Source organism: Vigna angularis, chromosome 6, assembly GCF_016808095.1.
Source record: "Vigna angularis cultivar LongXiaoDou No.4 chromosome 6, ASM1680809v1, whole genome shotgun sequence".
Lineage (NCBI taxonomy): Eukaryota > Viridiplantae > Streptophyta > Magnoliopsida > Fabales > Fabaceae > Vigna > Vigna angularis.
The window spans coordinates 11202426-11217920 of NC_068975.1; the positions used below are offsets into that span (position 1 = coordinate 11202426).

Consider the following 15495-nt stretch of genomic DNA (forward strand, 5'->3'; position numbering starts at 1 on the left):
ATTTTTGGCTCTTTTGGCACTTCTTTTCTATCTTTCTTTTAACTCTTTTGAAGCTCTTTTTAACACTTTTTCCAGCACTAAAATGGTACTGCTACTCCACATTATTCACATATATGTTTCACTTAAACAAAGAGCAACTTCAAATGGAAAATAACCTAATGGAAGCAAAAAAGTAGAATATGAAACTCAGCAAAAACACAACAAAAAAATGAACTTGCTAATGAGCTAATAACAAGTATCACTAGTACAAAAACAGCTTACAACGTCGAATATTTTGGGTCTTTCACGTCGAATTCGAGAACGACGTCATATCGGGAGATGTTAAATTTAACGTCGAATTTTATCAATAAACGATGTTAATCGATTCTTTTATTTTTTTTAATTAATTGTGATCCTTTTGTACAACTCTACGAGACTTGAAAAGCAGAAAAACAACAAATTTCAATTTTTGGTATTTTGTAAAACATGGACTATGAACGTGTAATATAGTATCAACAACAAACAACAATGACAAACAACAAACAAGTTCAATCAAACAACAACAACAAACAAGTTCAATCAAACAACTATAACAAACAAGTTCAACAAAAAATAACAACAAACAAGTTCAACAAATAAGTTCTTCAAAACGAAATTGAAAACTAACATTGGTTCATCGGAATAAAGTGTTGCCACAAGTGAGAGAAAAAGCAGAATGTGCCTATGAAGGACAATAACACGAAAATAATTGATCAAAACAAATGAAAATCATACCTAAAGTAGTAAATTAACATGTATTTGTATCAAATGAAAGAAAGATTACATGTGATGGTCGTCAAACTTCGTTCGAGAAAAGTTTGAGCAGAGAAGAGGGTCTCGTGCACTAAGATAAAGTGAATGAATTTTCAATCTTCCGCTCAAATTTTTATTAAATTCACTAACCTTTTGACGTCTAATGTTGGGGATTCGACATTTTATATCCTTTTACGTCGAATTACAATTCTAAACGACATTTAATAATTGCATTTATTTACAAAAATGTCACCGATCATTTTTAACGTTGGCTATTGAGTGGTTGGAAGTTGAACGTGTGACGTTATACGTTGTTTTTGTACTAGTGTATGAATTCAAAAATGCAAAATAAAAGCACTCAAGGAACATATATGGTGAAGTTTTGAAAATGAACATATATTTTTTTGTGATTTTTTTAAGATTAACTAAGTAGAAACATAAAAACATATTAGACATGACTCTAGACAACGTGAAACGATTTGAAAATAAAAATGATCGTAACATATGATATAATCGAATGAAAATATGAAAAAAAGACTCAACAAAAGCTAAGCACATGTAAACTTTTTATCCAACACTCGTTGATATAGATATGAATAATTAAAATTAAATGTGCACCCACATATCACATCATTTAATAAAATAATAAAAATAACAAAATCACCTTTTATGCACTCAACTAGAATTGAACACATGACCACTATCTCATAATAGGAAGCTTTCACCAACATGACTACATATCACATATGTCAAATATCTTATTTTACTATTTATGCTTTATGCTCAACTACTCATAAACTAAATTTATTTTTCCTTGGTCTTACACCAATTTGCTCAGTTGATTCGATCCTAAGTTCCTTAATTCAACACCAATTCAATCAATACAATAATATACAAACATCCAACACAAACCAAATTTTAGCATATCAAACACCATTATATCACTTAATCATGCAAAAACATAAATTTCAAGACATCTATAACTTAAAAACAAAGCAATTAACTTCCCTTACTTGAAAGACAACCAAACTACTTGAAAGACCTAAACACACCTCCAAACGCATAGGTACCTCTATATGCTCCTATGAATAACATAGACACGATCGTGATAGACCATTAGGACCACTAATCAACATATATTCTTAAATAAAGTTCAAACACCACATGATGACTGATGGCTTGAGCTGAATCAGGAGACGACGTGAAATCTGGACTTGATCGAGCTGAAGAATCGGAAAGCAGCTGAAGAAACGATTTGAACCGTGAATCCTTAGGTTCTGTATCGGAGAACCGGTTGAAGTATCGGAAGAACTAAGAACCCTAGATTCGAAGATGGTTCGGTTGAAATCATAAGGTTTGATGCGGAAGCGGGTTTGCGCGAAGGAGCAGTGATTTAAGGGGAGAAAGGATCTAATCGGTGGAGAATGGTTGGGAAGCAGAGATGAAGATGTGGTTCGGTGGATCTGGCAAACATGAGGGGTTTGAGATTCTCAAGTGAAGAGTTTCATGAGGGAAACGACTCGGAGGCTTCGCTCATGAGGAAATTGTAAGAGCGAGATGTGAGGTTGGAGGATCGCATGTGAGGAATGGCGAGAAGGAAACGTGGCTGATAAGGTTGACGATGCGACGAGAAGAGATGTGTCTACGAGGAGAGCTGACGCGTGCCAAGTGCATCCGCTGGGTGGAGGAAAAGTGACTATACGGATGAGCGAGAAACTGATGCTGGAAAATAAGAGAATGGATGATGTGAATGGAAGGTGGCTAGAGGAGATCCTTTGGGATTCTCTAGCCTTGACTTTCAAGGGAACTAAATTCTGGAGTGCTCTCTACAGAAAGTTTAATTCATTATTCTCAAAAGTATCTTACAAGAGGTGATGACATGTCTATATATAGGACTAAAAGTCTCTCCTATCTAGCACATGCCTAACACCTTTTACACATGCTTTAATAAAAGTAAAAGAAATCCTACATTGAACTAATTGGGCTTGGGCCCAAGTCATCATCCCCTCCCCCTTGGAAAGGATTTGTCCTCAAATCTGATGGTGCTTCTGAAGACTTATTTTTGTTAACTTCATAAGTGTTCCTCCTGGGTCAAATATCCATATGCAATAAGCATCAAACATATCTCTAATTAGTTTTCTTTGACCCAATAAGATATATAAAAGAATATGTGTAGAAGAAGGTTTCCTAATTTTGAAATTTTTGATTTTAATATAACAAAGAAACCTTTCTTCATTTGAAATTTTATTGGTATCTTGAGTTATTGGTAACCATAACCCTTGTGACTTTGCATGTGTTGTAAGTGATAACATTTTTAAAGATTGAGTGTCAAATTCTTTGAAAGAAAAGTGAAATTTGGGAAATTCAAATATAAATGGGGAAAAGTGAGAGGATAGAAAACCTCCCCTTAAGAATCTAGCTTCTAGGGTAGGAGGAGATGTTGCCCTTAGTTGCTTTTTCTTTTCTTCCATTTCTATTCTTTCAACTTCTTCCTTTTCTCTTCTTTGTGCTTCTTTTCTCTCTTTCTTTCTTCTTTTCTCTTCTTCTCTTCTTTCTCTTTCTTCCTCGTCTCTTCTCTTGTTTTCTTCCTCTTCTCTTCTCTCTTACTCTCTTCTTTTCTCTTCTTCTCTTCTCTCTCTTCCTTCCTCTTCTCTTCTATTTCGTTGTTCCTCTTCCCTTTTTTCTTTTTCTCTTCTCTCTTTTTCTCTTTTCTCTCTTACTTCTTGCTTTTGTTTTTCTCTTTTTAATCTCTCAATTCTATATTTGCTTGTCTCTTCCCATAGCCTCTTAAGTTTTTCTAGAAACTCACTTTCCCTACGAGAGAACCCACTTACATGTTGAATGAACGACTCACCTTCTCTAATAAGCTCTCTCATAAGTTCTAAGTTTCTTTCAATTTCTCGAGGCACAAACTTTCTTCTCATACAAGCTTTTAATTCATTCCAATCATGAATGGGATATTTTCTACCTATCTTAACATGATATTGTCTATCATCCCACCACTCTCTTGCATGCTTTTCAAAACTAGAAGTGTAGAGACTAAGAATATAAGATTCATTATCTCTAGAATAGAAGGATTCAGATTTACTTTTTCTAACCATGAATGAATGCATGTCATCAATTTCCTTTTCCCAAGCTAGGTATGTTAATGCACCTATATCATCACCAAAGAATGGAATATTTTCACTAGCTTGTTTATACAAATCATCTTCAATCCTATCAAATTCATAAGATGAACATGACTTCCTTCTAGCTTTATCATGTTCTCTTTTGATGCCTTTGTAACTAAGTTGCTTATCAAAATTAAAATTCCTAGAAGACTTATATGAATAACAAGACATCTTTGTTTCTAAAAGTTTTTCTAGTGTAAAAGATATACAAGATTCACATTTAGACAAGTCCTAGGTAAGAGAGGTGAGTCATGAAGACTGCTTAAGTACCATGTCTTGCCTTGCCAGAAATGTCTTAGGTTACTACTAGTTACCCTTTAAACTAAAATCACTTTTAAAATCAAAGGACACAACTCACAAACAAACACAACAATTAAACACTAAAAGACGAGGACTCTTCAGACTCTAATGTGACAAGGCTTAGAGTTTAATCCCTTTTAGCCTAAATCACCCCTAAACGTAAGACACAAGAAAATTTAAACATAAACAAGAAAAGTTTTGCCAAGAGTTGAAGGAGCACCACGGACTCTTCCAAGACACTTGGACTTTGAATGGCCTTTTACAATGAAATTGAGAAAACTAACAATAGAGCCTATTACAAAACGAAATGAACTCAAATCAATTACAAATAAAGACAGCTGCTACGGTCCTGGTCCACTTCTTGTGCTCAACAAATACACTCTAGTTGTTGTTAACCAGCCTTGGGTCTCCTAGCTTTTGTCTAATCTTCCCTTTCACTTGGTCTTGTGCAACTGAGACATTGAATAATTCCTATTTGCTCTCAAATTGTTCCAAGTATTCTGCACAGTTACAAGCTAAAACAGAATAACAATTCACAACAAAGGGTAAGTTAGACAACTTCCCTATTTGAATGGTTGTTTCTAGCCTCTTCCAGGCTCCACACTGAGGTGTTTCTGCAACTGTTTCTTCAGTAATATTCTGCTCAACTAATGATTCATTCACATCAGCTTTGCACACATAAATCTCAACAAAATCCAGCAGCAAAATCCAGCAAGTGCAAAAGGACAGTGAACTAGATTCAAATTAGATGTAATTCAATGCAGAAACTAACCACCTAATTAATTCAACCGCCAAGTCAGAACTGGAATTTAGGTGCTTTCATCACTTCTTAAAACTAGCGGATGCATTGGCAATTAAAAACAATTTGATGCACAACTGATTATGACAAGAGCAGCCTTTTCAGCAAATCAATGAATTACACTAGGCAGAAACAATGGACCAAACCAGTCAAGAACAATGTCCTAAACTAATTCAGAAATCAGTGGACCATGCTAATCAAATCAATTGACAAAGAGTAATGTGAGGCAAATCAGAAATTGGCAGTTTTAAAATAGTGTTGTTGCACTTCCAGAAATGCTCATAAAACAATCAGCACCTTATTTGCAATTCTTATGCATCTACCAAATTCCCATATGTCTTATCAAATAATATTCAGCATTCACATTCAAAACAATTAATATACCAATGATTTCAGTAAACAACTTAAAATCTAAAATGAATGCAACAGAATGCAATAATCAGATTCAATGCAAGAAAACTTTCTCTCTTGGTCCAATGGGTTGCATTCCAGCTTAATCAATCTCACTTTCCTGCACAAGTAAACCGTCAGCACACAGTTAAGTAAAAATGATTCTCTCATACAAATGTGCCAAGGAAGTGGCCTAAGTCAGCCTTACTAAGCTCACAGCACTGAGGTTTCTCTTTAAAAGTTTAAAGCACTCAAATGAAAGGTTTAAAAGAGAAATTTTCAGTTTAGGCCAGAGAATCCTATGGATCACCACCACCTAATATGCTACCATTCACACTTACCTTCTTTCAAATCCCAAAAACCAGAATTGGAATCAGATTTCTCAATCAGGAAAATGGCTAGGATAAACAAGGTAATGGAATGACAAAAACAGCAGAGCAACTGACTTGAGATCAGATTAATAAAGCAAAGAAAAGATCCAATTATGATTCAACAGAACATGATTAACATGTGAGAGACAAAACTAGATAACCAACAAATGACAAGCAAGAAACAAGGCTTTTGATCAAAGTGAGCACTCAAATGGAACTTAATGAATAGAGCTAGAACAAATTTTTAAAGCAATAAAATCTCATAATAGGAAGCTTTCACCAACATGACTACATATCACATATGTCAAATATCTTATTTTACTATTTATGCTTTATGCTCAACTACTCATAAACTAAATTTATTTTTCCTTGGTCTTACACCAATTTGCTCAGTTGATTCGATCCTAAGTTCCTTAATTCAACACCAATTCAATCAATACAATAATATACAAACATCCAACACAAACCAAATTTTAGCATATCAAACACCATTATATCACTTAATCATGCAAAAACATAAATTTCAAGACATCTATAACTTAAAAACAAAGCAATTAACTTCCCTTACTTGAAAGACAACCAAACTACTTGAAAGACCTAAACACACCTCCAAACGCATAGGTACCTCTATATGCTCCTATGAATAACATAGACACGATCGTGATAGACCATTAGGACCACTAATCAACATATATTCTTAAATAAAGTTCAAACACCACATGATGACTGATGGCTTGAGCTGAATCGGGAGACGACGTGAAATTTGGACTTGATCGAGCTGAAGAACCGGAAAGCAGCTGAAGAAATGATTTGATCCGTGAATCCTTAGGTTCTGTATCGGAGAACCGATTGAAGTATTGGAAGAACTAAGAACCCTAGATTCGAAGATGGTTCGGTTGAAATCATAAGGTTTGATGTGGAAGCGGGTTTGCGCGAAGGAGCAGTGATTTAAGGGGAGAAAGGATCTAATCGGTGGAGAATGGTTGGGAAGTAGAGACGAAGATGTGGTTCGGTGGATCTGGCAAACATGAGGGGTTTGAGATTCTCAAGTGAAGAGTTTCATGAGGGAAACGACTCGGAGGCTTCGCTCATGAGGAAATTGTAAGAGCGAGATGTGAGGTTGGAGGATCGCATGTGAGGAATGGCGAGAAGGAAACGTGGCTGATAAGGTTGACGATGCGACGAGAAGAGATGTGTCTGCGAGGAGAGCTGACGCGTGCCAAGTGCATCCGCTGGGTGGAGGAAAAGTGACTATACGGATGAGCGAGAAACTGATGCTGGAAAATAAGAGAATGGATGATGTGAATGGAAGGTGGCTAGAGGAGATCCTTTGGGATTCTCTAGCCTTGACTTTCAAGGGAACTAAATTCTGGAGTGCTCTCTACAGAAAGTTTAATTCATTATTCTCAAAAGTATCTTACAAGAGGTGATGACATGTCTATATATAGGACTAAAAGTCTCTCCTATCTAGCACATGCCTAACACCTTTTACACATGCTTTAATAAAAGTAAAAGAAATCCTACATTGAACTAATTGGGCTTAGGCCCAAGTCATCAACTAATCAACATATATTCTTAAATAAAGTTCAAACACCACATGCGAACTAAGACTATCAACATGCACGGAAGAACACATAACTCTATTACAGAAGCTAACTGTATAGAAGTGGAGAACTTGCCTCAAGGATCACCTTAGCGACATCTGATCTTCAATCAAAAGAACGAACAATACAAAACTCTAGAGAGAAGGAAGAAAGGGCCAAAAGAAAGGTGTTTAGAGAGATGATGTGATTTTAAGATAATGAAACTCAAACCTTTTTATACTTTAAACTTTAATTATTAAAATAATCGAGTTTCACTACTTTATACATACGGTTAATTCTTAAATACGATTTTCTAGACTCTTAGAACAAGTATCTCACACACAACTCCAATTTGATAATTTATCGTGATAGGTAAAATAAAAACATATTAAGATTCTCTAAATTTATGATATAAAATTAATTTAACTTAATTATCATATAATTTACATAAAATTATATTTAATTTTAAATATTTTTTATAAAATAAAATGAAGATTTAGAGATTTAAAAATAAATTAAAAAATAAATTAAATTATTCATCCATAACACAAATAGATAACATTAGAAAGAAATTAAAAACAAAATGATAATAACAAGAAAAACAATATAATCTTTTAACTAATTTCATAAAATACATGGACAAGTTATTCTATTTCTTATACTAGTTAGATATGTGATAAAAATTCATTCAAAAAGACCATTTTCCAAAATAGATGAAGATGATAAAAAAGAGTAAAAAAGCACATGTAAAAAACTATTTTAAATGGTTTTTTATTTTTTATGTTTTATTAAAATATGTTTTGAGACAAAAGGAAAATATATAAAATAAATTATTAACGAGGATGAGCCCTAAACGAACCTATGAACGTTTGCCACTTGCCAATTCCACAAAATTCCGAATCACTCCGACGTTACATCACAACTCAAGTTTACACCAACTACCCTTTTTTTTCCTTTCACTTTTCTTCTGAAATTGTTCCCATTTTCACTCTGATTTACCCCCCCACCAAATGATGTGTTTCTTTCCGCACATGCCAACCCCGAACTCATAGGGTCTTTCTCTGTGTTCTTTCAGATCATTTTCTCTTTCTCTTTTCCTATTTTCAGGTAAAAGTCTATTTTTTTTTTATGCTGTCCTTTTGCTGTGTGATCTTGTGTGATGGTTTTTGATTAAGTGGGATTGATCATAATTTGTGAATCATAAAGTTTGAGTCTCGATGGGTTCTTTGGGTTGAAATCCCAACTCTTTTGTTGTTATGGTGTCTTTCTGGGGACCCCAGATAGGGGGGAGTGTTGGGATTTTGAAAAAGGTTGGAAATTTGTTTAGGGAAAAGCTTTGGAGTGGTGTTTTTGATTGGGATGTGAGTGAGTTAGGATCCAAGTGCAATGGTTAATGTTTTAGTTATTTATTTTATTGTTGCTTTGTGGTTACAACTTACAGGTTTTAGTTTGAATGGGGATTCAGACAATGGGATCTCAAGGTAATGGGCAACAGTCTCATTTACAGTCTTCATCTTTGTCTAGGCAAGGTTCATGGTATAATCTTACTCTTGATGAGGTTAATAGTCAATTAGGAGACTTAGGGAAGCCATTGGGTAGCATGAACCTTGACGAGCTTCTTCAAAATGTGTGGACTGCCGAAGCAAGTAAGTCTTCGGTGATAGGTGCGGATAGTGAGAACATTTCGTCCTCTTCCTCCCTTCAGCGGCAGGCCAGCCTGACGCTGGCTCGTGCATTGAGTGGGAAGACTGTGGATGACGTGTGGAGGGAAATTCAGCAAGGGCAGAAGAAAAGGTATGGAGGGGAAGTGAAAACTCAGGAGGGAGAAATGACTTTTGGTGAGACAACCTTGGAAGATTTCTTGGTGCAAGCAGGGCTTTTTGCTGAAGCTTCTATCAGTCCAGCTGTGGGGTTGGATACAATGGATTTCTCAGCAGCTCAAGGTTTCCAGCAGAAAACGGGCTTGTCTTCATCCCCTTCTATTGGCAGTTTATCGGACACGAGACCGGGCAGGAAAAGGGATGCTCCTGATGCATATGAGAAAACCCTGGAGAGGAGGTTGAGGAGGAAGATCAAGAATAGGGAATCTGCTGCTAGGTCACGAGCTCGTAAACAGGTCTAACATGTGCTACAAATTTTGCTTTGGTGAATTGAATACATTCTTTTACATGTTGAAATTGTTAGTTTCGACAATATCAACCTTTCATGGTTCAGGCTTACCATAATGAACTGGTTGGCAAGGTTTCCCGTCTAGAAGAAGAAAATGTAAAGCTAAAGAAAGAGAAGGTAACATACCCAATTCACGTTTCTTTTTTCATCCAACGTTCCTCGTATTTGTTGTATAGATGTTTGTATTTTCTTTTATTAGAAAATCTATTGAGTTTATTTGTGATTAATTGAAAAGTTTAGGATTTGTTGCGTGGATTGAATGTGCTTTGCAACTAAGAGACTATTTGGTAACCTTGTACTGGATTTTATCATCCTTGGGGAAATGGGAACTTGCAGTTCCCCAATATTTTTCAAAATTCTAATATTTAAATTTTAATTGAAATGATATTCGAGATATGAATACATGATCTTCTGTTCTTTCAGTCAGTGTTGTTAAATAGTAATTATAATGCCGCCACAACGCTATAGCATGGCGTTTTTCACCCCTTCACCCTAGGCAATCTATGAAGGGAGGCCCATTGTGGACAATGGTGTGTTTATATGGAAGAATTTTGGCCGTCTTCCATTGATAACCTTGCCGTCAGTTATTTCTGAGTATTGATGTATCTTCCATTTCAATAAATTAGAATTTGAACCTCCTGAGGTTGAGGGCGAAATGTTACTTTAATACCAAGCTGTGAGTTGTTAACTTTCTTTCAGAGAAAAAACAGAAACATGAAATTCTTCACAGCATTATAATGTCTGTTAGTAGATCATACTTAAGTGACTAAGGATCTTAAATATATACAATTTATATAATTACAAAAGTATAAACCATTGTGTACTGAGTTAAAGAATGGATAATTTTGTCTTGTACTTATATGCACATACTTTCTTTTTGCTTATAATACTTTTGGTATAATCTCGAATCACTTCTTCAGTTGTTTGGTATATGTGGGTAAGAATATCTTGTGCTTTGTTTTATGTTAGCACCTTAACTTAAATCCATTTTTAGTATTCTGATTGTGACTAATTTCACTAGAATCTGTGCATGTGTCTTTACCCTTTACCTGTTGCAGATAATATTAATCTAATAGTTGAGCTTACATGTTCTATTAATGATTGTGAAACCATTATTACAAAATACTTTATGTAAATGATTGTGCAAAAAAATTTGGTTGCAATGGACCCTAAGTTCTGAGTTGATCTATGTATTTAACCTAGTCTAATTAGATAGGCATAGTTTTTGTTGAAGATTAATCTGTATTTTATTCCATCTTATGTGCTCCATCAAATCTTTTTCCATTATGTATGACTTGAATTTGAATGATAAAAATGAATTAGTTGTTAATGTATGTATATGTATGTATGTATATATGAAAGAGAGAGATACATTAAAAGGTAAAGGTATACCTTATAGCACTTAACCCTTAGGCTGGGTACATAACATACACCGAAAATGCATGTCATCATCATTGTTGGCAGTGGAGAAGAAGGTGCTAAGTTGGTCCATTGTTGGGAAATCCTTCAGGTCCAGCAGATTCAGACTTTTGACTTGCAGATTTAGGATTTTGGTTCACCTCTATTCTTTCCCTCTCAGCTTCAGCTTTAGTTATATTACCCTTTTGAATTTTTTTTTTCATTTTATGATCCACAAGATAAATTTGGGAATATAAAAGACTCATCAACTTTCTCTCTTGAACTCTCTCCCTAAAGATGAGGATGGTTAAAATAGTTAAGTTACTCATTAAAGGTGACATCCCTTGATGCAAATTTTTGAAAGGAGGATGAAAGAACTTATAACCTTTTTGTGTGATAGTGTACCCTACGAAAACACATTTAACAGAGTTTGCGTCTGGTTTTTATTCCCCTTTGCTGTTTATGAATGTACAAATGAGACATACCCAAATATTGTAGGTTGAAGGCTAAGTGTATGAGTTATATGTGGATAGAATGAGTGGAGAACTTCCATTGGACTTTTTAATGACAAAACTGGAGAAGGTAAATGTTAATTAAATAATTGGAAGTAGGTATGGATTCTCACCAAAATTCTTATGGAATGTTATTTTGAAAAAGGAGTGCTCTAGTTTGTTCTAGTAAGTGTCCATTTTTTCGTTTAGCAATTCCATTTTGTTGGGGTGTGTAAACACATGAGGATTCATGGATTATCCCTTCTTTTTGAAAAAGAAGAATTTGAGGTATGATTGAAATCAACCCTAAGTTGCTTGATAGTAACCCAAAGTAATTTTTTATCACTGGCACAAACTGGATAACGTTAGAGATAACCTTAGATTTGTTTTTAAGGAGAAAATGCCATGTTACCCTTGTACAGTCATCAATAAAGGTGATAACCATTTAGCCCCCTGAAATATTATGAACATTAGAGCAACACCACACATCTGTATGAACAAGATGAAAAGGAGAAGTACTGATTATATTGTATTACAAGTGAAGGATACTCCTACTAAAGAATTTCCCTAGAAGCCATAAACTTTTGCCAGACACATTCACTAACAGGGGGACATTAAAGGTTTTTCTGAACATGCAAGACATTTGCAGGGGTGTTGTATTGGGAAGGCATGAAGAGAATATCAGGGATTACGTGGTGGAATGTGAAATTTGCCAGGAAAAGCATGAATCACTAACTCCAGAAGGGCTTTTACAACTCTTACCTCTCCCAACCCAAGGTGGACCGATAATGGTTGTTGTGAATAGGCTGACCAGATTCTTCTTACATCTCATAGTATTGAGTCATCCTATACAGCTAGCGAAGTGGATACTGTTTTCTCAAAGAAATAGTTCGACTGCATGGTTTCCTTGCCTCTTTAGTTGTAGACAGGGATCAAGTTTTCTTAAGCAGATTCTGGAAGGAGTTGTTTAAGGAGCAGGAAGACAGCTGAAATATAGCTCAGCTTTTCATTCTCAAACTGATGTGTTAACTAAAGTAGTTTACCATTGTCTGGAGACCTATATGAAATGTTTGACAGGAACTAAGCCAAAGCAATAGCCATAATGGTTTTTGGGCAGATTTTTTGGTAATACAAATTACGGTGCCTCTTCCAAGATGACTCCCTCCAAGGCCTTATGATCATGAATGGGGAACAAATGTTGGAGGTTCAGCCAGAGTTGGTGTTGAACCTTAGGGAAGGTTCACGAGTAGAATTGGAAGTGTGCTGATAAAGTGCAAGTAGCTCTCAGAGTGTGAGAACAGTTGGGAATCACATCCAGAATCCCAGAAGCATTTCCAGAATTTCACCTTAAGGGCAAGGACTTTTAGGGAGGTGGGGGGGCGGGATTGATAAGGGTCCCTGGCCCAAAATATATAAGGTGTATGGAAAAGAGAAAAATAAAAAAAGATGCAGGGAATCATAACCCTGATATAGATAGTTTGAACAACATTATGAATTGGGCATCAGAAGCGAGAGGGGACCATTTTTTGTGGAGTATTCAAGGAACCGAGCTGGGGGAGGGTGCAGGGCTCTCAAAATCCCTGTAAAGGTAGTTTTCCTTTATTATTTTCCCAATCTTATGCTACTGCCAAATTGGTCAGTAGGATTAGGAATCAATTCTCAATATATATATACCTTGTTTCCATTTTTAATTCTTCAGTTTTGGTCGGGTGCCTATCAGAATAACAGTAATGAAATTTAATTGACATTTCGGCATTATGTTAGTTATGGACACCGCAATATTCATGTGTTCATTATTGCTGCTTAATATTCCCATTTTTTCTTTGGAGAAAGTTACTCAAATTTTAATATTTCAGGCCATTTTTCTCTCTCACACTAACAATCTTTGCACTATGGATGATGGTTTTGTACAGATTCATGCCACCCCTACCTTTGGTTGTAACTCCTTTGCGTTTCCATTAACTTCTGGCTGTCAAAATATCCCTTTGTTTCTCAAAGAAATTTAGTTTTCTTTTACAATTTCATCTTACTGATTTATAGCTGTTTGTTATTATTGATTTTGTGCCAAGAACATTGTATACTATTCCAAGCCTGATGATTATTGATGCATTATTTTATTATTTCAAATTAGAAATCTACCATTCTCCGTCAATTATTAGTCGATAATTTCAATATTTTTGCTACAATATGAATCTGATTTCATATTTTGGACTTCCCCTTTAATAGGAATTTGAAGAAAGGTTTACTCCCGATCCATTGCCTGAACCAAAATATCAACTTCAAAGACATAACTCTGCCCCTTTCTGACATCTGCAATGGAGTTTTCTGGCTATTCATGTTCTTGATTTGATGAGGACATGTCCAGGACTATATCACTGCAATGCTCATTGCTGTTGCCACTGCTTTGCATTTTCTCTGGCAGAGGACGGTTTGCTCTATATCTACAATTAGCTAACTATAGGGGTACATACGCAGCAAAGGTTTGATGTTCATAAGCTTTAGCTTTGGTTGGAAACGGTATCAGGAAATATTGGAAGCCAATGGAAACCTGAAAGTTAGTTACCTTTTTGTATAATGGTTATATGTGTGTATTAGGGCAATTGTTAAGCAGTTAAGTTATTGAAAGGTGACTAGAAAAAAGCTGAAACTAGGTAAGGTAGGTATTGTTAGCAGTTCTGAACTGCAATATTGTATTAGATTAAATTGATATTTGTCTACAAGTTTTTAAGGGATATCAAGTTATGAGAATTAGTATGCTCTGTAGAGATAGTTTTCCAGAAAAGATGAAATAACAAAAGAAACGTTTGTTTATTATGTTTTCTAGTGCAGTTTGCCACCATGAACATGTGTTTTATTGTTTGGTTGCTACCAAATTTTGGCGAATTTAGCAAACACGCCCTGAAATGACTTTTAACGTGGTAATTATAAAGTCAAAGTTTCTTCTATGTGACTTTTAATATAGTTATTATGAAAGTCAGCACTTATTATAGATGATGGTTTATGATAGAATGATATTGTAATAAAATGCACATTATCAGTACATATATTATTTATTCATTTGGGAATTCGTCATATTTGTCGTAATAATTCCTTTTATTTTTCCCAAAAGCTTTCCCTCTAAACTACAAAAGAAAAGCTTGTTAAACTTTGTACTTTATTTGTTAATTGTAGAACATGTTTATGTTTGTACTATATTTTTCTCTCCCATATTCAAGTCTGACCTTGATGCCTAAAACTGATTTTTAATGAAGAGCTTTGTCATTCTGGTGTAGATATCTATTGACTCAGTAACACAAGAAGCTTTGTCATTGTTGTTTGCCTTGCCAGTTCAAATTATGTTCAGCATATTAATTCTGCATATTGAGGGTGAGTTTTGTGCAATGATAAAGTCAATTTATGGAAGTAAGAACAGAAAGAAAAAAGATAAATGTTTAAGGCATTGTTTTGGAGTTTTTGAGTATCAATCCAAGAAAACTTCGTACCATGATAAGGTCAAAATTTATGGAAATAAAAACAAAAAGGAATCCAGATGACTTTTAAAGGATTTTTTTTGAACCAATTGAAGGAATTGTTGAGAATATTTTGTAGGTGTAGTTGGCTCTAGAAGGTTCAAGAGAAATAATATGGCTAACAACTCATTTTCAGTAGTTATATAGTTGACCCGAGTTGTATCCAGAGTTCTGGATGTACAGGAGATCATATAGGAAATCTTATCAATTTTTTTTATCAAAACAGCCCCCACAACATAGTTGGACGCATCACACGTAAGTTGTATCCAATCTAGAAACTGGATTATAGGGGTGGTGGTAAGAACACTCTTTAGAACTCCAAAATCAAATGTGATATTTTTCTTAATAGATTGGAAAGAGGGAGATCTATCTTGCTGAGAGTTTTTATGAACTGTCTATAAAAACTTGCATGACCAAGAAAGGAACAAACCACTTTTACAGAAGAAGAAGGGTAAGACAATTGAGTAATAACATCAATGTTGGCCGGATCAACCTCAACACTTTTTTTAGAAATGATGTCCTAAAACCAATCCTTCTTCTATAT

At 35.0% G+C, this 15495-nt stretch overlaps 1 protein-coding gene across 1 annotated transcript; it reads left to right on the plus strand.

Annotated features, from left to right (window-relative positions):
• The first annotated feature begins 8303 nt into the window (after window positions 1–8303).
• On the plus strand, window positions 8304–14256 carry LOC108346076 (ABSCISIC ACID-INSENSITIVE 5-like protein 2). The gene is made up of 4 exons (XM_017585022.2): window positions 8304–8491; window positions 8826–9500; window positions 9599–9670; window positions 13669–14256. The coding sequence occupies exons 2-4, from the start codon at window positions 8838–8840 to the stop codon at window positions 13747–13749; spliced, it is 816 nt and encodes a 271-aa protein (XP_017440511.1). The 5' UTR covers window positions 8304–8491; window positions 8826–8837; the 3' UTR covers window positions 13750–14256.
• Window positions 14257–15495: the final 1239 nt, after the last annotated feature.